Source organism: Clytia hemisphaerica, unplaced genomic scaffold (assembly GCF_902728285.1).
Source record: "Clytia hemisphaerica strain Z4C2 unplaced genomic scaffold, Clytia hemisphaerica genome assembly, whole genome shotgun sequence".
Classification (NCBI taxonomy): Eukaryota; Metazoa; Cnidaria; class Hydrozoa; order Leptothecata; family Clytiidae; genus Clytia; species Clytia hemisphaerica.
Genome location: NW_027104018.1, coordinates 195,254 through 218,161, shown reverse-complemented (window position 1 = coordinate 218,161; position 22,908 = coordinate 195,254). Strand labels below are relative to the sequence as shown.

At 34.6% G+C, this 22,908-nt stretch overlaps 1 protein-coding gene across 1 annotated transcript in view; it reads right to left on the bottom strand.

Annotated features, from left to right (window-relative positions):
* The window catches only part of LOC136811383 (FYVE and coiled-coil domain-containing protein 1-like), a 63,005-nt gene that overhangs the window by 24,830 nt on the left and 15,267 nt on the right, over window positions 1-22,908 (bottom strand). The window contains exons 5-15 of the mRNA XM_067067984.1: window positions 22,037-22,180; window positions 21,415-21,475; window positions 19,546-20,619; window positions 19,220-19,261; window positions 15,757-15,924; window positions 15,096-15,235; window positions 13,954-14,047; window positions 12,628-12,870; window positions 11,801-11,962; window positions 10,407-10,645; window positions 9,734-9,872 (exon numbers count right to left, since the gene is read on the bottom strand). Of these exons, the coding sequence (XP_066924085.1) occupies window positions 9,734-9,872; window positions 10,407-10,645; window positions 11,801-11,962; window positions 12,628-12,870; window positions 13,954-14,047; window positions 15,096-15,235; window positions 15,757-15,924; window positions 19,220-19,261; window positions 19,546-20,619; window positions 21,415-21,475; window positions 22,037-22,180 (2,506 nt within the window). The remainder of the gene's footprint in view (window positions 1-9,733; window positions 9,873-10,406; window positions 10,646-11,800; window positions 11,963-12,627; window positions 12,871-13,953; window positions 14,048-15,095; window positions 15,236-15,756; window positions 15,925-19,219; window positions 19,262-19,545; window positions 20,620-21,414; window positions 21,476-22,036; window positions 22,181-22,908) is intronic.

Here is a 22,908-nt window from a genome sequence, read left to right as displayed (position 1 = left end):
TTTTCATGATAATTTGACAATTTCTATTATACACTGGAGTCTCCAGTACTTGAACCTCTACTACTCAAATCTCTCATTAAAATGCTATTTCACAGTCGAAATGAAGCATGGGTAGTCAGGACTGGTTGCGCTCTAGTAACGACTTCCGGCAGCAAGAATCTTCAAATCTCGAGATGCATAAATTTATTGCTGTCCTCGTTTTCAAACAGATTTCATTGCTATAAAAATACATATTCACAAGAATAATTGTGTTGTTTACACTTCGTGAGACATTTTGAATTTCAAGTACTTTTGTTTTAGAGTTAATGTTTGCCTTTTGGGAATTTAAATTGGTTTAAATGTATAATTTCATAGTAATGAAATCTGTTTAAAAATGAGGACAACAATAAATTTATGCATCTCGAGAAGAGTGTAATGTTTCAAAACTTTGGACCGATTGTAAGTCGTCATAAGCGCGCAGTGGTTTTTATTACCTATTACGCTTTGCGACTGTGAAATGGCCTATTCGAAAAAGTTATCTGGCCCATTCAGGTAATGATGCCTTATAAACCAATCTCCATAATTCAGAATTTCCATAGTTCGAACAAATCTGTGTTCCTCATGCGTGTTCGAGTTATGGAGACTCCACTTTATAATACACGGGCTGCAAAATTATAGCAGTGCAGTCAAAACATGTGATTACTCGAAAAAAGTTCACGTGATTTTATTCACATTGTTTACTTGGTTTCCAACTCAAATCTAATTACTTTATTATTATTAATAAATTCGAACCAATCAGAAATAAAGATCGTGTAACAAACACATAAAAATTTCGAGTAAAAGCGTGATTTGACTTCAAACTTTATATTTGCAACCTGTGGATTTGCAATTTTTTCTTTTAGCCTTTATCAAGTTTCCTGACAACTCTACATAACTTCAGAGCAAACCGTATCTTTGGATATTACCAAAAAATATCTGACATCAAATTCAGAAGATTGATTCGAAAATATCATTATCGAATGCATGTTATAGTTCAACAAAAATTGGCAGAACGAAACGCAGAACGGAAGAAACGCAATCAACTTGGTTTTCAATTCGTGGAACCTAAATGGTGTCCCAATAGCGTCCACGTTTGAAAGATATAAAATACGATAAAATCTTCCTAATTCAAGATTCTGTTACTCGAATCTTTCTGATAATTCGAACTTACTATTATTCCTTTTCAAGGAAAAACTGAACAAAACACTTTTTATAATTCGAACAAATCAGATAATAGCCCTTCGAGTTCGAATTAGAGAGAGTAAACTGGACGGAATAAGAGTACAGAATACTCTCACTAATTCGAAGTCAAACGGGAACTCTAATTTGTTCGAAATACTAAAAGCAGTCTACAAGGCTTTCGACAGAGAATTTTAGTTCGAATTATAGAAAGATTCAATTAATAGAAGTTCGAATTGGCAACAACATTAGTTTTTAAAATAGACTTTTTTTGCAAGAAATGCCATTTCGAATTTTAAGTAAAATAAAGTATAGAATGATTATTTAGCCGATGGCATCCATTAAAAAGGGCGGCAAAAGAGTAGGGTCGTTAAACAAAAGAAACTTTCATTCAAAGATTCACGTTTAAAGTTATAATTTTAGATGATTAAAAAAAGTGTAAGAATATATTTAAAATCTTATTAAGATGATTAAAAAAATGTAAGAATATATTTAAAATCTTATTAATAAAAGAAAAACATTAGGCTATACCATTTTATATCCATACAGAGGAGGGGGGATAGGTTGAACAAACATTTCCAAAAGGGTAACTGGAGAAGAATTTCCAGGGGGTCTAAATTCTAAAAGAGTATTTTTTTTCTTCATTTTTCCAGGTGGTAAAAAGTTATTTTACAATTTCAAGGGTGTAAAAGACTGGGTTTTATTTCGTCCACCATCACTATGAAGTACCAAAATAATTATTTCAAATGAATTCCTTACAAAAGTTTTTCCAGGTCCTACCTATTGTAGGGATTTTTAATGGGAGCTGGGAAGAAATTATACTACATTTATCAATTCGACTGAATCACTACTAACAAAGTCATTATCTTGATTTTCAGTTTCAATAATCTTCGGAAAACGTTTCAGGAAATTCTTCGGGAAAGGTTGAACGTATAAGTGTGGGTTCTCCTTGACACGTCGTAACACTTTCAAAATTTGCTCAATATAATATTCATTTGATTTTTGGAAATATGGAAAAATCTTTGCGCAGAATTTGTCGTCTTTCTTTGAAAACATACCAGTAGAACCATCACATGTCAACAAATTGATGTCTGAAATCCAGAAATGTTGACACTGTTTTGTCTCAAATGCTCTTATAACTTCGTTCAATAACAAATCAAAACATGTAGAAATATTTTCATCGTCCCAGGAGAACCATTGATTTGGAGCTGTCTTTTCTAACGTATTCAAAAATATGGTTTTCAGTGAATAGCTCGGTATTTTGGATAAATAATAATCATTCTTACGTATAGATTTGATTGTTATAAAACACATCCTGGCGACAGGAGGAATCAGCTTGGAAAGTTCAACTTCGCTTTTAGAGAACGAAATTCTCCACGCATTTTCATCGCCATTTTCTGGAGATTTTGGAACAAGATGACACCCGTATGTCATAATTTTTTTCACGTCTTCGTTACTGGGCCATTTTTTAGGTCGGTGTTCCCAATCCGAAATCTGGCTTGGCCAATCAATACAATGGATAGAAAGTGTGATATCATAATAAAAGTTGTACGAGCTGAACGCTCGACTAAAGACTGCTATTGCTGGGCCATTAATCTTGACCGTAATTTGATCCTTTGAACAGCAATTGTCTGGTGTGTAATAACCAAACGAAGCACAGGTGCAAAATGGCAACAACAATTTATTTATGTTAAAATTCCATGAAGGCATGTTTAATATAATATCTTCTAAATTCTCCCTCTTGCTTTTTGCAGAAAGTATTTCGTTCCCTTCATAAAGGTAAATAAACCCTTTCGGAAGGTTTGCAGCAAAACTTACAACTCGATATTTTGTACCTTGATCAGATTCAAAAGCAGCTGATTCTTCCTTTGGACTTATCATTAAGTCAAAATCTGAAATATTTCCATGTTGAAATATGCGAATTCCAGGGTAGTAAGGTAAGCTAAATTTTTCAGCCACACTGCCAACCGAAACCATCGCAATGCTGTCTGAGAAGTTAGCAAGATCCAAACATTTAAGTAGTAGATTTACTGTATCGTTTTCAATAACCAATCGATCAACGCTTTCAACAATGCAATGGTAAAGTTCATTCATTACACTTACTAAAGGTTTTCTTTGAATGCAGGGTAGTATCCTTTGTTTGGTTTCTTGAGATACATATCTCTTTGAAATGTATCTACATAAGACATGTGTATTTCCACAAAAAAGATACGTCAATAGAAAAAGAGCGAGAATGGACCCAAACAAAAGAATAAAGACAGACAGCTTATCCATTTGTGAATTTGAATCTTCTGAATCGTTTAGTGATCTAGACGTGTTCAATGAGTAATTTTCTGAAGCATTTCTTGATAGAATGTTCCACGTTGACGATGTATTTGTACCATTGTATACTACTGCCGCAGTTTCAGTTCCTTCAATACCCAAGCCAGTGAGTATCGCAAAAAGCACAATAAGAACAGGTAGTGTGAAACAGACTGCCATTATAACCAATAGACAACAATACTGTTTGCCAACGCGTCTTTCATTTCTAAGGTCAAGAGACATTGTACTTCAAGAAAAATCTTCAAATAGCAAAGCTATATAGGTATATATAGGTGTTATAAATTTGATGTTATAAGTACAATTGATGCCATCAAAAAGTACAGAAGTTGTAAACTCGTAATTTGATTCTAATCATGTGATTGTAAACCTTAAAAAAATATTCATGTCTTGTCGAAGCTATGGGGAATCTTTAAATTGATGCAATAAATAAGTACAGAAGTGGTCAAATCGTAATTTGATTCTAATCATGTGATTGTAAACATTAAAAAATTATTCATGTCTTGTCGAAACTATGAGGAATCTTTAAATTGATGCAATAAATAAGTACAGAAGTGGTCAACTCGCAATTTGATTCTAATCATGTGATTGTAAACATTAAAAAAATGTTCATGTCTTGTCGAAACTATGGCGAATGTTCAAATTGATGAGTTTTCACAGAAACCATTAACAAACTAAAAATCCAGTTAGTAGGTTTATATATTTAGTAAAGACCCATATGATTTAATCCAAAAAACATCTTACATGCTTTTATGTACTGAAAATCTTTGAAAAAAAAATTCCACAAGCTCTAGTTTAAAAATTCCATAAAATGGACCAAGAAGTAAAAGGAGAATTTACATTATTGAGATTCTTAACGACTGATAAGTTTCCTAGAATTGTACCGTGGTCCATCATTCAGAAACCTCATAAGAGTCCCCCAGCGGAGGGCGTGATGGCGGGGGTGGGATCAGGGACTGCGCTGGGGGCTCTTCATATTTCAAAACTACCTTTCGGACTACCTATCAGCTAGTTACCTCACAATAAGATGAGAAGATTTTGAAGAAAGTTTTAACACTCTTTTTTTAAGCATAAAGATTATAAGCATACTTAGGCTCAAATTCGGTAAAAAATAAGCATAATGCCAGACTGAAATGCAAAATAACTTGTTCAGCTTTTCTAAAACGCTGACCTTTTAAAGGTTAATTTATAGCTGTTTTAGCTGTCTTAGACCAAAGAGTTTCGCGTGCGGCGCCAAATTAGAAAAACTGTAATTTTTTTAGTCAAATCACAGTGCCGTAGCAACTGGGGGGGGCAAGGGGGGGCTATGCCCCCCCAATAATTTTTTCAAAAATGGTTATTTTGCAAAATGCTAAGTTTTTCTTTTTTAATTTGTCATAATTGTGTTTATGTGCATGTTTTGAGTGTATTTTTAAGCAATCTAAAGCTCAAATTTTCAAAATTTCCCCCCTCGGGCCAAACCATGGTTGGCCCTCGCGGTGTCACTAAACTTCAGCCCCCCAATATGAAAATGCTTCCTACGGCACTGAATCAATGTTCCCACTTAAACATACGAAATTTCCATGAACCCAAAGCTGATCAAAGTCACACGATTTATAACATTAACATTTTTCTGGACCATCACATTTAATCATTCCCAACCTTAGATCGGTTCCACCTCTTTTTCGGAAAGACTGTACTGTCTTATTCTACAGACACAAAAAAACTCATTGCTGTTAGGCTATAAATGAAAATATTATTTTTTTTTTACACCGGTACACTTTCTTCCAAAATGTAAATTGGGTTTTTGTTACAGATTGTCATGGTTAGTTGCTAGTTTGTATTTTTTTCAGTGAATATAACTTCACTATATTTCAAGAAGACCCTGGGTAAAAACTGTATGGAATTGGTGTACAGGGCACTATCACTAATTCAAAGTCGAACAGGGACTCTAATTTGTTCGAAATACTGAAAGCAGTTTACAAGGCTTTCGACGGAGAATTTTAGTTCGAATTATAGAAAGATTCAATTAATAAAAATTCGAATTGGCGACAACATTAGTTTTTTACTTAGACTATTTTTGCAAGTAATGTCATTACAAATTTTAAACCAAATACAGAATGATAATTTAGCCGATGGCACTCATTAAAAAGGGCGGTCAAAGAGAAGGGGCGTTAAACAAAAGAAACTTTCATTCAAAGATTCACGTTTAAAATTATAATCTTAGATGGTAAAAAAAATGTAAGAATATATTTAAAATCTTATTTATAAAAGAAATACATTAGGCCATACCATTTTATATCCACCATACAGAGGAGGAGGGGTTAAAGGAACATTTCCAAAAGGGTAACTCGAGAATAATTTCCAGGGGGTCTAAATTCTAAAAGAGTTTTTTTTTCCATTTTTCCAGGTGGTAAAAAGTTATTTTACAATTTCAAGGGGGTAAAAGACTGGTTTTGTTTCGTCCACCGTCACTTTAAAGTATCAAAATAATTCTTTCCAATGGTTTCTTTGCAAATTGTTTTGACCGGAAAAAGTTTGTCGAGGTCCTACCTATTGTAGGGATTTTTAATGGGAGCGAGAAAGAAATTATGCTACATTTATCAATTCGACTGACTCACTACTAATAAAGTCATTATCTTGATTTTCAGTTTCAATAATCTTCGGAAAACGTTTCAGGAAATTCTTGGGGAAAGGTTGAACGTATAAGTGTGGGTTCTCCTTGACACGTCGTAACACTTTCAAAATTTGCACAATATAATATTCATTTGATTTTTGGAAATGTGGAAAAATCTTTGCGCAGAATGTGTCGTCTTTCTTTGAAAACATACCAGTAGAACCATCACATGTCAATAAATTGATGTCTGAAATCCAGAAATGTTGACACTCTTTTGTCTCAAATGTTCTTATAACTTCGTTTAATAACAAATCAAAACATGTAGAAATATTTTCATCGTCCCAGGAGAACCATTGATTTGGAGCTGTCTTTTCTAACGTATTCAAAAATATGGTTTTCAGTGAATAACTTGATATTTTTGACAAGTAATAATCATTTTTACGTATAGATTTGATTGTTATAAAACACATCCTCGCGACAGGAGGAATCAGCTTGGAAAGTTCAACTTCGTTTTTAGAGAACGAAATTCTCCACGCTTTTTCATCGCCATTTTCAGGAGATTTTGGAACAAGATGACACCCGTATGTCATAATTCTTTTCACGTCTTCGTTACTGGGCCATTTTTTAGGTCGGTGTTCCCAATCCGAAATCTGGCTTGGCCAATCAATACAATGGATAGAAAGTGTAATATCATAATAAAGGTTGTACGAGCTAAACGCTCGACTAAAGACTGCTATTGCTGGGCCATTAATTTTGACCGTGATTCGATCATTTGAACAGCAATTGCCTGGTGTGTAATAACAAGCCGAAGCACTGGTGCACAGGAGGGAACTCAACCAGTTATCCTTGTAAAAAATCTTTAAAGGAATGTTCAATACAATATCTTCTAAGTCATCCCTCTTGCTTTTGGCGGAAAGTATTTCGTTCTCTTCATAAAGGTAAACAAATCCCTTTGGAAGATTTGCTGCGAAACTTACAACTCGATATTTTGTACCTTGACCAGATTCAAAAGCAACTGATTCTTCCTTTGGACTCATCATTAAGTCAAAATCTGAAATATCTCCATGATGAAATATACCAAGCCCAGGGTAGTAAGGTAAGCTAAATTGTTCAGCCACGCTGCCAACCGTAAACATCGCGATGCTGTCTGAGAAGCTAGCAAGATCCAAACATTTAAGTAGCAGATCTATTGTATCGTTTTCAATGACCAAACGATCAACGCTTTCAACAATGCAATGGTAAAGTTCTTTCATTACACTTACTAAAGGTTTACTCTGAATGCAGGGTAGTATCCTTTGTTTGGTTTCTTGAGTTACATATCTTTTTGAAATGTATCTACATAAGACATATGTATTTCCACAAACAAGATACATCACTAGAAAAACACCGAGAATTGTGAGACTGAACCAAAATAAAATAAGAATAACAATAATAATGGAAGGCTGTTCATCCATTTGTGAACTTGAATCTTCTGAATCGTTTAGTGATCTAGTGGTGTTCAATGAGTCATTTTCTGAAGCATTTCTTAATAGAATGTTCCACATTGACGATGTATTTGTGCCATTGTAAACTACTGTCGCAGTTTCAGTTCCTTTATTACCCAAGCCAGTAAAAATCACAAAAAGCAACATAAGAAAAGGTAAGCTTATCATTAAACCAAGTAGATAGAGATTCAGTTTGCCACAGCGCCTTTCATTTCTAAGGTTCAAAAACATTGTACTTTAAGAAAAATCTTCCAACAGTAAAGTCAACCTATCGCTCCTGTAAATTTAATGTTATCTATATCATGTAATGGAAACAAAGTCAAATACAAAATTGTGCAATGGAAAAGTACAGAAGTTGTAAACTCGTAATTTGATTCTAATCATGTGATTGTAAACCTTAAAAAAATACTAATGTTTTGTTTGTCAAACATTAAAAAATACTAAATTTTCATTAATGAATTTTTAAATCGACGAACCTTCACATTAACCAACTAACAATCTTTCTAGCTAGTTCTGAAAACATTTATTTCAAAATTCCGAGAAATGAAGCAAGATCTATAGAAGCATACAAAGACTCACTATGGCTATTTTCTTTTGTTCTAGCCGTACATGTTGAACTACATTCATAAAGAAATTCTTTCTCTTTCGTTAAAATTTTGATTGATAAGAAATGTGACGTAACCATACCTTTTGTTCTGCGAAAGGGGAGATAATTATGCGTGAAAGTATGAATAAATTTTCTTCCAGGAATTTGTTATTTTTGTGTTTGTAGAGAAATATTTCAGTCAGACAGAAGGCTTTTTGTCGATTTATGGTAAAAATCAGGAAGCATAACATATAGAAAACTTCCAAAAAACTCTTGCAAAATTGAATTTATGAAGCAAAAGTTTTAAGTTTGTTCTCGATGGTTTTACTTGGTTTTACCCGTAACTCATTGATTCATATTGCAATTTTATGTCAATTAAGTGTATTCAGAACATTTAATTTTATGGATTAAAACCTCCCAATTACTTACTTAATTTCCATGTTAACAAAAAAGGCTACAAGCCCGCTAGATTGATTGATAAAAAAAGTTGCATTCACAAAATATCACTAATTATGCAAAAAAAATAAAGAAAAAAATTACTGACGAAAAATACTGTAACTTTGTATAGCCAAATGGCTAAACATTAAAACTTGTAGGGAAGCTACCTTTTATCATTAACAATATATTCTATAGCCTTTTTGTAGCCCTTTGTAGTTAAGAAGATATGTGCTGGAGAATACGAAATACCTCGAAAACTGAAGTGTTATTTTCAAGTATGAATATCTCCTCTTGTAGTCAGTGAAAACTTCCCAGTGAAAACAGAGGAAACCCTTGACAGATGAACATATTATTTGCTATTTGATTACTTAGGAAAACCCGCTAGATTTTACTGTTAAGCAAGCAACACTCTCTAAAAAAAAACCCAAATGGCATAATTTATGCATAAAAAATGTTGTTTACGAAACAATAGGAAACCATGGCAACCCGAGCTTCGTTGTGAGTCTTATGATATAAGCTAATATTTAGTAATTCAATAAAAACATCTTTATGCTTTTATGTACTGAAAGTTTTTGAAAATAATTTTCCATAAAAGCTATAGTTTTGAAATTCCATGAAATGAACTAAGATTTAAAAGGAGAATTTACTTTATTGAGATTTTTAACGATTGATAAGTTTCCTCGAATCGTCCGTAGTCCATTCTTCACCCAGCTGCCAGACAACGTTGTTTCAACGTTTATTTAACGTTCACAACGTCCATATAACGTAGATGAACGTTGAAACAACGTTGTGTGTCAGCTGGGCAGAAACCTTAAAAGAGCTCCCAAGCGGTTTGCGTTGTCGAGTGATTGGTAACGGTGCGATTAGAAGTTTTATTTGGCGTGGCGGCGTGAATAGGGACTCCGCTGAGAAGAGGCTCTTCATTTTTTAAATTCTTCTGGACTACCTATCGGCTAGTTACATCCAATCTTATTTAAGCAAGGACACTTATTCACGTTATAAAAGTTGGGTGAAAATAATGAAATTTAGCTAATATTCAGATGATACTTTATGTAGCAAAGCTAAACTCCATCACTGTCAAACTGAATTTGCTTCAAAACAAAAAATAGATACCTTTCTAACGACCAATGAGAAATCAGTGAGACATAATGAGCATTGTTTTGCTTCTTTATCGTCCACCCATCTCTCTTCGTTCTTTTGACGAATGGCGAATTCCAAAGAATCTTTCTTTTGCCATAACTCATGTTTATCTCTAAGTAAATAAACAAAACATAGGTACTTAAAATCGCGACACTAATATACCTTTATACGGTTAGCTGCTTCGTATAAAAAATCACCAAAATTTCGAGTAAACAAACCATCTCATTGGCTAAAAGCAAAAACATAAACAAAAAAATGTCCAGAGTAAGAGCACAGAAAACACATTGTCCTCATACTCCGCACATTTTTTGTTTATGTTTTTGCCTTTAGCCAATGGGATGGTTTGTTTACTCGAAACTTTGGTGACTTTTTATACGAAACGGTGTATTGTACAGTGGAGTCTCTATAACTCGAACATGCATTCCATACACTGAAATTTTATTATGATCTTCATCGAAGATAAAAAACAAAGTGAATTTTTGATCCAGATACTTTTTTCTCGGTACCTTACCAACCCTGATAAATGAAAAAATTATTCTTATTTTGCCGACCGACCGACCCATATTTTTCTAACGATCTGTCCGTAGAACAACAAATTAAATTGGTCTCGCCTATATTCAAAATTAAAGGACCCAAGAGTACTAACTTGGTCATGTTCACTAAGTGGTCTTTCAATTCCTTCATATCAGAAATCAATTGATCTCTTTCTTCCTCAAAATCAAGCGCCATCTTCTTTTTCTCTTCAATCACATTGTTCAACTTGTTGAATGTATTAATTCTGGTAGCTCTCTCCTCTTCTTTCTCTTTGGCAATCTTAGCCACTTGCACTTTAAGGAAAGTGATCTCTTTTTCAGTGATTTTGATTTTCTCCTCCGCAGCATCGAACTATGAAAAAATATTATGCATAGATTAACGTTAGAAATTAATTTTTTTTAGTCACAGGTATCTTATATAAAACACTAGATAGAGCTACTATATATTTCCAAAGCAACGGCAGGTGAAGAAAAATAATGCGCCTTTTTATGTACGATATGTGGTTTTTAATAGTAAATTCTTTTAAGAGATTTCCGTAATACAGCTTTCCCGTGATTCGCGGTACACAAAGTCGTTTTTGCCTACGTTTTCGAACAGGAAAGTTGGTTTTTTGAAAGTCACTTTCCTCTTAAATATGAATTGTTTGTTGTTATTAAAAGTTAGAAGCGTAAAACCCCCTTTTCCAAACCCAGTAAACGTGGTGGAAGGGGGAGGGCACCCTCAAGTGACCCAATCTAAATAAAAACGTTTAATAAAAAATGTTTTACCCCGTCGAGTTCGAATTTACAGGCTTTTTTTAAAAAAAGGCCCTTTTTACACCGGCCCTTATTGGCGTTATTTTTGGGCTCGTGACGTAATAAAGGCCGGCGTAAAAAGGGCCAAAATTTTTCAATTTTAACCTAAAAGCGGCGTAAAGTTTTTATCATTATTTCTCAATTTAAAGAATTCTAGGTATGATTCGAAGACGAAAATTATCCATTGTTTTACTCCATATGTAAAACTTCAGTGAAATATTTGATATATTTAAAAATCAGTGATTTTCGATGGAATTTTTGAACAGTTTACTACTGAAAAACTGAAAAATGACATTTTAATGTACAAATTTTAGTCATTTTTTACTAATTTAAAGCATAAGTAGCCATTTTTACAAATTTTGGCGTTATTTATAGCCCTAATTGGCGTAAGCCCAAAATTAGGCTGTGACGTAATAAGGGCCGGCGTAAAATTAGGGCCGGCGTTAAAAGGGCCGATAAGTTAGCAACAATTTAATTCAATGTAATGCACACGAGGCTGAAAATTGGCCAAAACCTTAGAAGATTCTGAGTCCCAGACTTCAGAAATTACTAAGACAGTACTGATTCTAATAGAGATTTTAAGTAAAGAAACTAAGTGTATCAAAAACATCGTAAGAACGAAATAGGCCTGAAAATTTCCAAAAAAATAAGAAGAGTCCAGCATGAATCAAGATTTACTGGTTCTTATAACAAAAAGCATTTATAAGAATACCTTTTTCTGAAGTGATGCATATTCTCGTTCGACTGCTTCTTTTTCAGTTCGGAAAGTAGCAGAACACGTGGAAACGTTCGATTCCAATTCTGTGATCTTTTCGTCTTTTGATCGGTTTAGTTTCTCGAGGTCATTCTTCGCATCTTCTAGTTTCCTCATTTCCTGGAAAAGTAACATGTGTAACATCTTAGACATGGTAGACGACCAATTCAGACATAAGCGAAAAATAATGGAAGGGACACATTATAGTTTATAATGGTATTATCTCGTTACTATTGTAATATCATATAACAACCATATTACTGTATTATCATATCCCGTTACGATTATTGTATTATCATAACACCCATAATACTGGGATAATAATAGTGGGATGAGCATGTTGCATTGTATCAACGCGAAAAAAACTTCTCGTGTCCCCAAGCCTTTAGGGTGAAGAAATTATTTTGATAGGCGTGACGGTGAAACAAACGAAATAATGTAATTAAATGTCCCTCTTGAATTTGAATTTCAGCTTATTTATAGGGATGATATCCTCATCACCATATCAATTCAAGATAGTCCATTTTTTAAGCCTTCAAAAAATCAAGTCTCGATTATTACAATTCTTTCAATCCAAATTTTTAGCCCTCAGTCCACATATTTCTAACCAAGATGTCCATGCCTTTGGCGACATCTTTTTTATTTTTGCTTGACTTTGAACTTTTGAGGCCATATTATGAAATCTCCCTTGTAGATTTAGGTGGCGTTGTGTTCTCAATTCAATTCTTGAAAAATAGACTTAAGGTTACCATGAAGATAAATAATCAAAAAGTTTCTAAACTCACACTAGCCGCCGTTTCATATTTCATCTCAGCACTGCTCATTTCAAACTTCAAACTTTGTATTTCTTGATTTTTGATATTGACTAGACTCTCCATTTCTTGTTTGATCGTTTTGATTTCGTTCCGGTACGAATTCTCTTTGGCATTGAAACCCTCTAAGGAAGATGATGCATCTTGGTGTTGAATTCGCATCTCCTCCAGTTTTTTGGTTAAGTTGGTGACAGTTGAACTCAATTCTTCGTTTTCCTTTAAATAATATAGTTTTATAAATTCGCAGGCCACCGTGCGGACACATAAGCCTCTATGAATCGCTCATACATTTTGGATTAATTATTTACATTGTTATAATATAGACAGGTATGCAACAATAGTGACACTTTCAATCATATTCAAACTTTTTATCTTTCCAGGCTACACTAAGTGTCTCTTTAAATTCCTGAACTGAGGATGAGTTGACTACTTTTGAAGGAAAATTATTCCACTGCTTAATGCCCCGATAGTATAGGGAGTTACTCTGCGGACCGCGAACACCATCTTTCCCAAAGATATAGAAATCCCCAAAATTAATAACAAGTTTTAAAGCTAAGTTAACTTCCAATTATGCGGGTAGCTTCAAAGGATAGAAGTGTGATTTCAAGTTTTCTACAGCAAATATAAGTAGAGTTGAAATTTGACTTTTGAAGATTTCGTGTCAATGGATTAGATGTAGAATTTCTATTGTTATCGAGGCGCTCAGCCACATGGAAGAAGACGGGGAACGGAATTCATTTCTTATCTCTGGAGCCGGCGAAATCCCGTGTGGAGTCGTTTTCTTCGTAGGAAATTTTAAACTAACAACGAGAATCTAGCCCAAGGTGAAACCACCCCGGTAACTAGGCAAAAGGAGGGTACGGGTATGTGCTGCCCTCAAGGGTTCCTTTTCTGGATCTCCAAATCCCACGAAAGGTCGTAAATATCACATAATATAATTCCAGTCCCCCTAAGGGTTGTAAAAACAGCTCAAACTCCATATCGTGACCTTCAAAAGCCTAAATTTTTATAAAAAAGTCCCAATAATAAGGGTCATAGAATTCACAAAAATTCGTTTTTTTCTACATTTAAGTCACTCTAAGGGTCCGTTTTGGTCCCTATAAGGGCCCGATCGCCAAAATTCGGGCGGCACATACCCGTCATCCCGCAAACCTAATACCCCCCCCCCCCGGATCTAGCCCTCTCCATATTAAGTGTGGCAATTTTAATGAGTCTTTTCCTTGTCCAGGGATAGATACCTCGTAAAGAAATTGATGATGTTCAATAACCAATGCGATTAGAAATAAGAAATATTCATACCTTCAAGACGTTTTCTTTTTCAGAAGATAGTTCTTCAAAGGCTGGTTTGATCTTTAACATTTCCATCTCCAATTCAACAAATCGTTTCTCCAAACTAAAAAAAAGTGTGTAAACATGACTTAGATTTAGGTTATTATTCAAAAAACATTTCGACAAAAATTTTTCAGCATAAGCTTTTCGTTTTATTAAAAAACATCATCAGTGCATATACAAGATAATGTACTGATATACAAGATATACTGATGATGTTTTTAATAAAACGAAAAGCTTATGCTGAAAAATTGTTGTCGAAATGTATTTTGAATAATAACTTTAATTTTCTGGCTATTTTATTACAACATGACTTAGATTGAAACCATTTTTGGGCCTTTTTGATCATTTGCCTCTTATTAAGTTATGAACTTGAAAGTCTTGAACAAGGCTTATTTTACTGAGCTTTTGGGGATTGGGTCTGCAAAAAATATCTCATTCTAGATGTGTTCATGGTAATGCAAAAAGCAGATAGTTCATAGGAACTATCACTTATATTCCGTAAAGATATTGTGAAATAGATACTTGGATAAATAAAATCTACATGGAATCGAATGGAAAATATACTTAACTTAAAAGAATCATTAAATCTTTTTTTTAATAAATCCATTGATCGTTTGCAATTTAAATATTGAGGACTTGAGCATACTTCAAGGAGATTCAGCTGATGATCTGGAGTTTTTATTAGGTACTTTAATAATTGGTCATATGAAGTAATGGAGATGACGCGTTCTTTAGAAGAACTAACAAAATTGTTTTTATTACTGGGTTTTTATTACTGGTTAACGATTAACCAAATCAAATAACAACAGCTTGTAAAAACTTCATCTCGTTCAGAGATTATATAAGAAAGACCTAAGGAGACTGTTCATCTAATATTTCCAGGCCATTTAAAAAGAACGACAAATTTCATATTTCGCCGTCCACAACCCCGACCAAAAGTGACTGTACCACCCCTTCTACCACTAGATTCATCCCTCTTAGTTTATCACGGGAATTGACTGTTTGTGGTTTAAAAGAACGGCAAATTACGCATGCTTATAAGTCTCTATTTGGGTGAGCTGGGAACATTACATGAACTAACTCTAAGATCAAGAGTTTAAATAACATACTCTTCATATTTTTGAGATTTCAGTTCAATTTCTTCCGTCAGTTGAGTGAGTTCACTTGAGAGCGTCGATACTTGTTCATTTTGACTACTTTCCATATCATTCTTCAAGTTCGTAAGCTGGTTGTTGAGTTCTGTAATATTCTGCAAAATACAAGAAATAAAACTCCAGAATGATGGTGTTGAGATACTTCAACATCAGTAGACATAGTTAACGTTTAGAATCACTGGTATTTGTTCACCAAAGTTGTTTACCATTAAAATGGGCTTTTCCAGAAAAAAACCGTACACCCCCTGTTGAGGAGCTCCAACCTTTTGTGAACTACCCCCTTGGAATTCCAGGCAATTTTAGGATCATACATACCCCTCTGGAATTCCGAATTTTTACAGATTTTTATTCATTACCCCCATGGAATTCCGCTCATTTTTGACGGATTTTTTTCTACTGCTATGGAATTTCACTGCATTTCAAACCATACCCCCTTGGAACGGAAATGGACTCCTCCTCCCCTGTGCACGGTTTTTCTGGAAAAGTCCAATACTGGGAAACACAAATGTGTGAAATGCCAGTGATTGGTCGCTTCATTCGAAAACGAAGTTTTGAGCAAATTTGAGTCTCAATCAAAGCTTTTGTTAGCAATATAAAAAACACTACATTATTTTACCTTTTGAAGTTCTGCAATTTCATTTTGAAGTTCTTTCACTTGAATTTCGAATTCATTACACGAGGTGTCTTTCTTTTGTAATTCTTCTTGTAGATGAGTCATATCATCGTTCTTTGATTTCATCAAATTTGAAATATTCTCGTGATCAGATTGTAAAGATTTTAATTTCTGGAAAGAGAAAAGGAAACAATCAAAATTGCATAGATACTGCGATACTTACTTTATAGTTACTTCATAGATACTAACTTTAGAGTAATGTTAAAAAATTGGGGAATTCCAAATTTAATTTTTGTAATAAGTGTTGTCCAGTTTCTTAAAAGAGAACCCATTTTTGTTTAAAGGTATGGTTCGGTAAAAATTTGACTCCTCATTTTTTAATTTTATTGGTTTTAATGAATCAGGGATACTTGATTTGACTAGAAAAATGATTTTTATTTAATGTAGTTAAATTCTTTTGTTTACAGAAAGCCCCTTTTTAAAAAGCAACTTTGTGTATGTGACGTCACGGAGGCTGTTCAGAGAAAATTGAGAAAAAAGAGAAACGCAAAAGTGTACATATTTCATACGAGATTGAGTTAGTTTTATTTCAATTTTATAGTTAGTTTGGACAAGTGAAGTTGATGTAGGATTCAAACACGTGATATTTACTTTTCTTCCCACCATACACCCCCTTCTCACAGACCCACTGGGCACACTGGGCCCAGAGGACAAAAGTTTGGAAATAGGGAGTGGGAGAACAACAAGATAGTATTTCTTACATTGTTTGTATTATTAAAGCATTAGTAGAGCTCTAGGGTCACATTACATGAGTTAGAAAATAGTAAACTTCAAATTTTGACTTTCTTTTGAGATTTTTCATGAAAATTGAGATTTGTAGCTTGGAAAATGCAGGCAAAATTTGAACTTTTAAACCGCTAAGTGTCACATCGAAACTCCAGCATTTTTGGAAAGGTTAGTGTTTGTAGTTTTCAAAACATATATTGTGATATGTGACACTTAGCGGTTTTTGAGATATTTGGACATTTGTGGTTACCTTAAGCATTTTCGTGATGAGAATTTTGACTGAAATTTGAATTTTTTCTCGTTCGTTCTTGGATATTTATACTTACTTTTAAGCAATTTCCCTTTAGAATATAATGTCTCTAAAGGTTATCACACAAAAGAACTGATTTACAAGCTGAATTTAGATCAGAATCTTCAAAAATATGCATTTTTCACTTTTTTTGATTTTTCATCAAAATGTGGTTTTCAGTCAACTTTGGAGCCACATAACTTGAGTTACAGATCAGATACAGACTTGAAACTTTGGCATCTTATCAGAAATTTATTCAAGATTCCATAAATCATATTATTAAAGCAAAATTTTAACTTTCGTTTTTTCCCTATTTCCACCTCTGGGCCCACTGTGCTGGGACCCCTTCCCACTGGAAAAATTGGCCAGAATATCGTCCCCAGTGGAAAATCATCTCTCAATTTTTTTCCACACTGAAGATAATCAAAGAATTCTTTGAGATAATCAAATCATCAAATAAACCAATCCTTGCTGCAAAATGTTATGCTATTTTTCCAATTCCCACTGAATTTTCTGACTTGAAAACAAAAGAATTGAAATCCCCAGCCATAAAAACTATGGAAATATCAATCCTCATCGAGTTTAAGTCCGTTATTTTTCCATCCCCACTGGTTGAAAATCCCATCGTGTGAGAAGGGGTGTCACCATGCCTTGGAGCAGTGAACTGTACTAACAACTCACGTAACAGGAAGAGTGAAGGTATCTTTGCACAAGCGACCTAAGGACGAAACACTCAAGAGAAGGTGGTTGCAAAATACAAAGCGAAAAAACTCCACCAAAAGCTGGTTTATTTTTTAGGGCAAACTCATCCTAGGACTTGCATCGCATAGACTACTGAAGGAAGACGCTATCCCAAACTTGTTCGATCACAACAAAGACAAACAACCAACTAAAAGAAAGTCGAATGAAAGGAGAGCACAATAAAAGGCTAAACGTGTCAGGTCCCTGAAGGACCCATCCAACATCATCAATTAGTACAAAGCTTTCAGTGTAAATATTCAATAAATAGTAAACCCAAACGGAATCGATGATACTGAAACTTGGGATGTTAATCCAATGCGAACTGGAAAATGAACTTATTAATGCACTGCACTAACGAATGAATTGACAGACCCATCAATCAAAAAAAATGATTCACCCTAGTTTTTTTTTCACCTTCCTTTATCCTTCAGGGTTGGGGTACGTACTTCGCGTCTTGAAAGCACACACGATGGCATGATGGGAGAACTCAGCGATTGTTTTTTCTCAATCTCTTGAAAACCCACTATGAACAGTGCCTGTATGCTGCGTATCTTAGGGATCTATTCGACGGTATCTCTTCCAAATGATCTCTTTTTGTCTCCTGAAGCCCAGTCAGCACATTCCCCAAAATGTCCTCGTCAAGGCACATTTTTGGGAATTGTTGCCTATCAATAATGCACTGAAAATCTCCCTGATCAAATTTTTCATTGAAACAATCAATTTCTCTTGTTTTGTTTTGGCAGCACTCAGACTCACACCAATCTAAACTCCCACTTCTACCTTTAGAACAAGTTTCATAGTCACTTTTGTCTTCGGATGAAGAAGTGTCACTCGATACTTCTCGTTCAGGCTCATAGAGATAGGGATTAAATTTCTTCAGCTTGTTAATGAGGGGATCCATATCTCTCTTACTTACTTTATCGGCCTCCATCCTCTCTCTCTCAGAATCATTCTCTCACTCAGAATCTGCCTCGTTTCCACATCATATTCTTCGTAGCTTGAATATATCGCTTTCCGAGTTAGAATAAATTTACCCAATTATTCAAAAAGATTATAGTACAAATTTATCATAATTAACCACTCCTTACTTCAGTTTCTAGCAGAAATAACCACTTTTCTACTCAGAAAAAGGTTTATAATTCACTTCAGTAAACACAGCTACAGTTTTTAACAGCCTCTGTGACGTAAGCAAAAGGTCTCGTTTAAAAGGCATACAAAAGTGAGTGGCGTTTTAAAGGAAACGAATAATTAATTAGTTTAAAAGTTTATATCTCTGTGTGTCTTTTTAAAAGGAGAAGCCGATAGGACAGATAATAAAAAAATGAAATTTTTACCGAACCATTCCTTTAAGATGTCATCCCTAAAAAATCCCGCCATATCCCGCGTGAGATCCAGCAAAATCGGGATAGGAATAATGCCCAATTGGGAAGGAGTAGAGCTCTGAAATTTTCACTGAATATCCGGTTTATTGTTCTTCGTCGGATAAAGAAAAATCATATCTTTAAGGATCGTCAATTTTACTCCACGACCAAAATTAAACATCTTTTAAATCCGATTAAAAATTGCAGAGAAATTTGATGAAATCTTATTTACTTGTATCAACCGTTGAATATTCAAATTATGATTAAAAACAAAAAAATTGTGTTTTACCTGGACAAAACTTTCTTGCTTCAGCGTCATAGCGTTGTAGTCCTATGGATTGAAAATATTTAGAGTTCAATAAGTAAATAGACTCTGTGGCTCTGAGCCACAGCTGTTTTCTTTTTCAAAGTAATTAGGCCTAAATGCTATTATGCCTTTCTTAAACTATGCTAAAAGGGGCTTAAATAAAGCAATATCTTTGTATGAATTTTAGCCTCGTGTTCTTTTAAAAATTGATTCCAGAAACTACGCATTGACTTCGAAAAGAAAACTTATTCCGTTATGTTTTGGTAGCCGAATGCATAGTTAAGGACAAAATTTGAAATTATATTTACAAGATCTTGTTGTGTTGTTTTCCCATCCACGTGATCACTTTCGACCAATTGACTCCATATCTCTTGCATGCATGAACTCAAATAACTTTTGTGTTTCATCTCAACAGCAAGATTCTGTTTTTGTAGCTGAACAATACTTTCCAAGTCGTCACGTTTCTTTGATTCTCCTAATACTTTCTGTTCTAATGTTTCAATTCTGGTTTGTAATTCTCCATTCTGATTGGATAAAGATTTAGATTCTTCAATTAAGTTGTCGTTCTTTGAGGACATTGATGAAATATCGCTGTTTTTCTCCAGCAGTTGATTATTGAGTTCGTTTTTGAGCTCTTTGAATGATCCAACAACAAATCCAGTGGATTGTTCAAAAGCACTTTTCAACGATTCTAACTCGTTATCTCTTATTTTAAGTTGAGAATCTAATTGCACCACTTGGTTACCCAATTCACGTTCCTTTGTTTTCAATTCACCGTTAACCTTCTGTAATTCTGATAATTTACCTTCCAATATCTTATTCGTCGATTCGCTGCAATGTTCAATATGCTTAGTGCGCTCAATTTCAGCATTGCATTGCTCAACCTGTTCTCGTAACTGTTCTTTCTCCTCTATCAATGTTTTCTGTGTGTTCAACGATATTTCCAGTTTATTTTGCAGTAACTCGTTCTCTTTGGCAGAAGACACTAGCTTGACTTTACTCTCAGTCAATTCAGTCTCGGTGATCACCAACTTATCGTAAAGTCCTTTCAACTTCTCTTCCGTAGCTGAAATATCCATATTCTGTAAACTCGTGTATCTTTCATTTAGTTGTTTCAATCTTAACTCATAGTCACCATTCGTTTTTAGGTTCTCCTCTTTAACTCGATTCAACTCGGTCTTTAAAGCCGAGTTATCACTCGTAATTTTTCCATATAATTTTTCAAAATTACTGGTGATTTGACGGACTTTTTCAATGTTGTCTTTTAAAGAGAGTGTCTCTTCTCCTACTGTTTTGATAATATTTTCAGGATACCAGGAATTGAGAAGACTGGCAAGATTAATGACGTGACCAGACAAGATATGAACAGGGTCATTCTCAAGCTAAAATAAAAAGAAGCAATCTAATTTCAATATTTTCAATTTTCACTATTATTACTTTAAGAAAAAGTCCATTTTGTAGTTCCAGTATTTTTGACGAATTTTTATTACTAGCTGATGGACTTCCTCTAAATCCTAACTAAATCTCACCCCTTTCATTTAAGATAAGCCCCCTCGAAAGATGTTTAGAATCTAGTAAGTAGAACGATAAAAAGAGCCCAATTACTGTCGTAAGTTTGGCGGCCGCAGTCAAATGAAAGGCAACCCGAAGGCTCCTCTTTTGATAGCTTTATCTACACGAAGGTAGGGGAGGTCGCCACTCTTTCTCCCTGGATTGCTTTACCTACCCTTGATCCTTCAATTACTGAGCATTAAGAATAGAGGCATCGAGCACCATTTTGTACTAAGTACCAAGTTTTTGGTAATACCTGACCGGGGATTGAACCAACAACCTTGCGCATCGTAGGCAAAAGCTCTCCCTATACACTGCGGTTACTAGTTTTTGAGTTATTTTATCACAAAAAGGTTTCTGAAAATGGGGATGAGCTGGAGTTATTATGAGATACTTCACTAATTGGTCATTGGTCATTTGAAGTAATTGTGATGACGCGATCTTTAGAAATAGCAACAAAATTGTTTTATGATATCTTATCGACCAACCAAATCAAGTAAGAGCTTGTAAAAACTCCAACATGTCACTGAAAATGAGCATGAAAATCATTCCGTAGCCTTACTGCATAAAAGGTTTCAGCCTTTAGAAGATAACCCCTTGAAAAAGTAAAGGGAAGTTTATCTTACATGCGATACTGTTGACATAGTACTATCTCTTCTCTGTCTCGGTTCATTACCAAACGTCTTTCTGAAAAAGAAGAAAACTAATTACGCCAATGAAAATAATTTACTTTTTGACGACGTTTTTTTAGAAGGAACACGTTTATAATAAGGAACTTGAGCATGGAAATGGTCCGAAGAATAAGGAATTGTTAAGGAACAGCTCAAGCTAAGACTCAGAAAACAAGTCAAAGCAAAATATGACTTAAAGTTGAACTTGCACACTTTAAAAAAACTAAAATATGTTGATAAAATAATGATGAAACAATGTTCAAAATTGTAGTCAATTGTTTAACAAAGCCTCAAATCAGTCAAAACTTAGCAGTTAAGCAAATAAGGAACTCGATAAGGAACTTTGAAGCTAAAATTCTCTGAAAAAATAAGGAACTCTATGGTTTTGTGACCCTTTCTAACCGTGCGACCTGCACAAAATAGGTACTTACTTTGCCTTTAAGTGTATATCCCCCTTACAAGAAGACACATCCCAGTCGGCAGGGAACGTTGTTTTAACATTAAAACGACGTTATTTGGACGTTAGTAACATTTGGTGGACGTTAGAAAGACGTTGTGTGCCTGCTAGGATACATACCTGGCAAAAGAAGGGAAGCTTCTATCCAAATCATAACCTTTATGCGGTAAATTGAAATCGATGGCATTCAAATCGTACAATGAATGAACCAATGTTTGAAGATGACTGTTGTTTCGAAAAATGGAATCCGTGAGGTAATATTCCCTAAAAGAAGAAACAGGAAAATTACTGATCTGTTTGAAAATAGACATTTTACAAGATATGATATGAGCACTCCGAATGCATTCGGGATAGGTCCTACCCACGAAGGAGTAGGAATCACGGCTCTGACAGACACTGAGACTTGACAGACGCGAGCTGCCAAGCCATGGCGTATACCATGAGACTCGAACGACATTGGGAGAGCGATGCTCACTTGAGGCCGAACCTTATGAGTGCCATGGCACGTCACAATGTCTGTCTAATCTACCCACACTCTTGTATCAGAGTAATGGTACCCAATTCCCCTCACATGGCATGGGTTGACCCGGGAGAAGGTATATTCACTTGCCAAGTGAATCGTAGAGACTAGGTAGGTATCGATCTCGGGCCTCCCAGGCGGGAGTCAAGGATGATAAACCACTATACCACTAATTATAAATATCACCAGAATTGAAATGTAAAAGAATTTTGAGTGCAATATTTTGGCGATAATATGATGTACTCGAAACTTATTCACAAATGATGCTCAACAGAAGAATTTCAAGAACTTTCTTACTGCATAAATGGGTCAAAGAAGAAGGTCACCGAATACGAGGAAAATTGAGTGGAAATGGTAGAATATTTTTTGTTGTTGATGTATTTAATCTACGCTATAAATGACGTCAAAAGAGGGCAATGCGTTGACTTTAGGCAGCCCACTTTATGCCCCCTTTAAGAGCCATTTTTTTAAG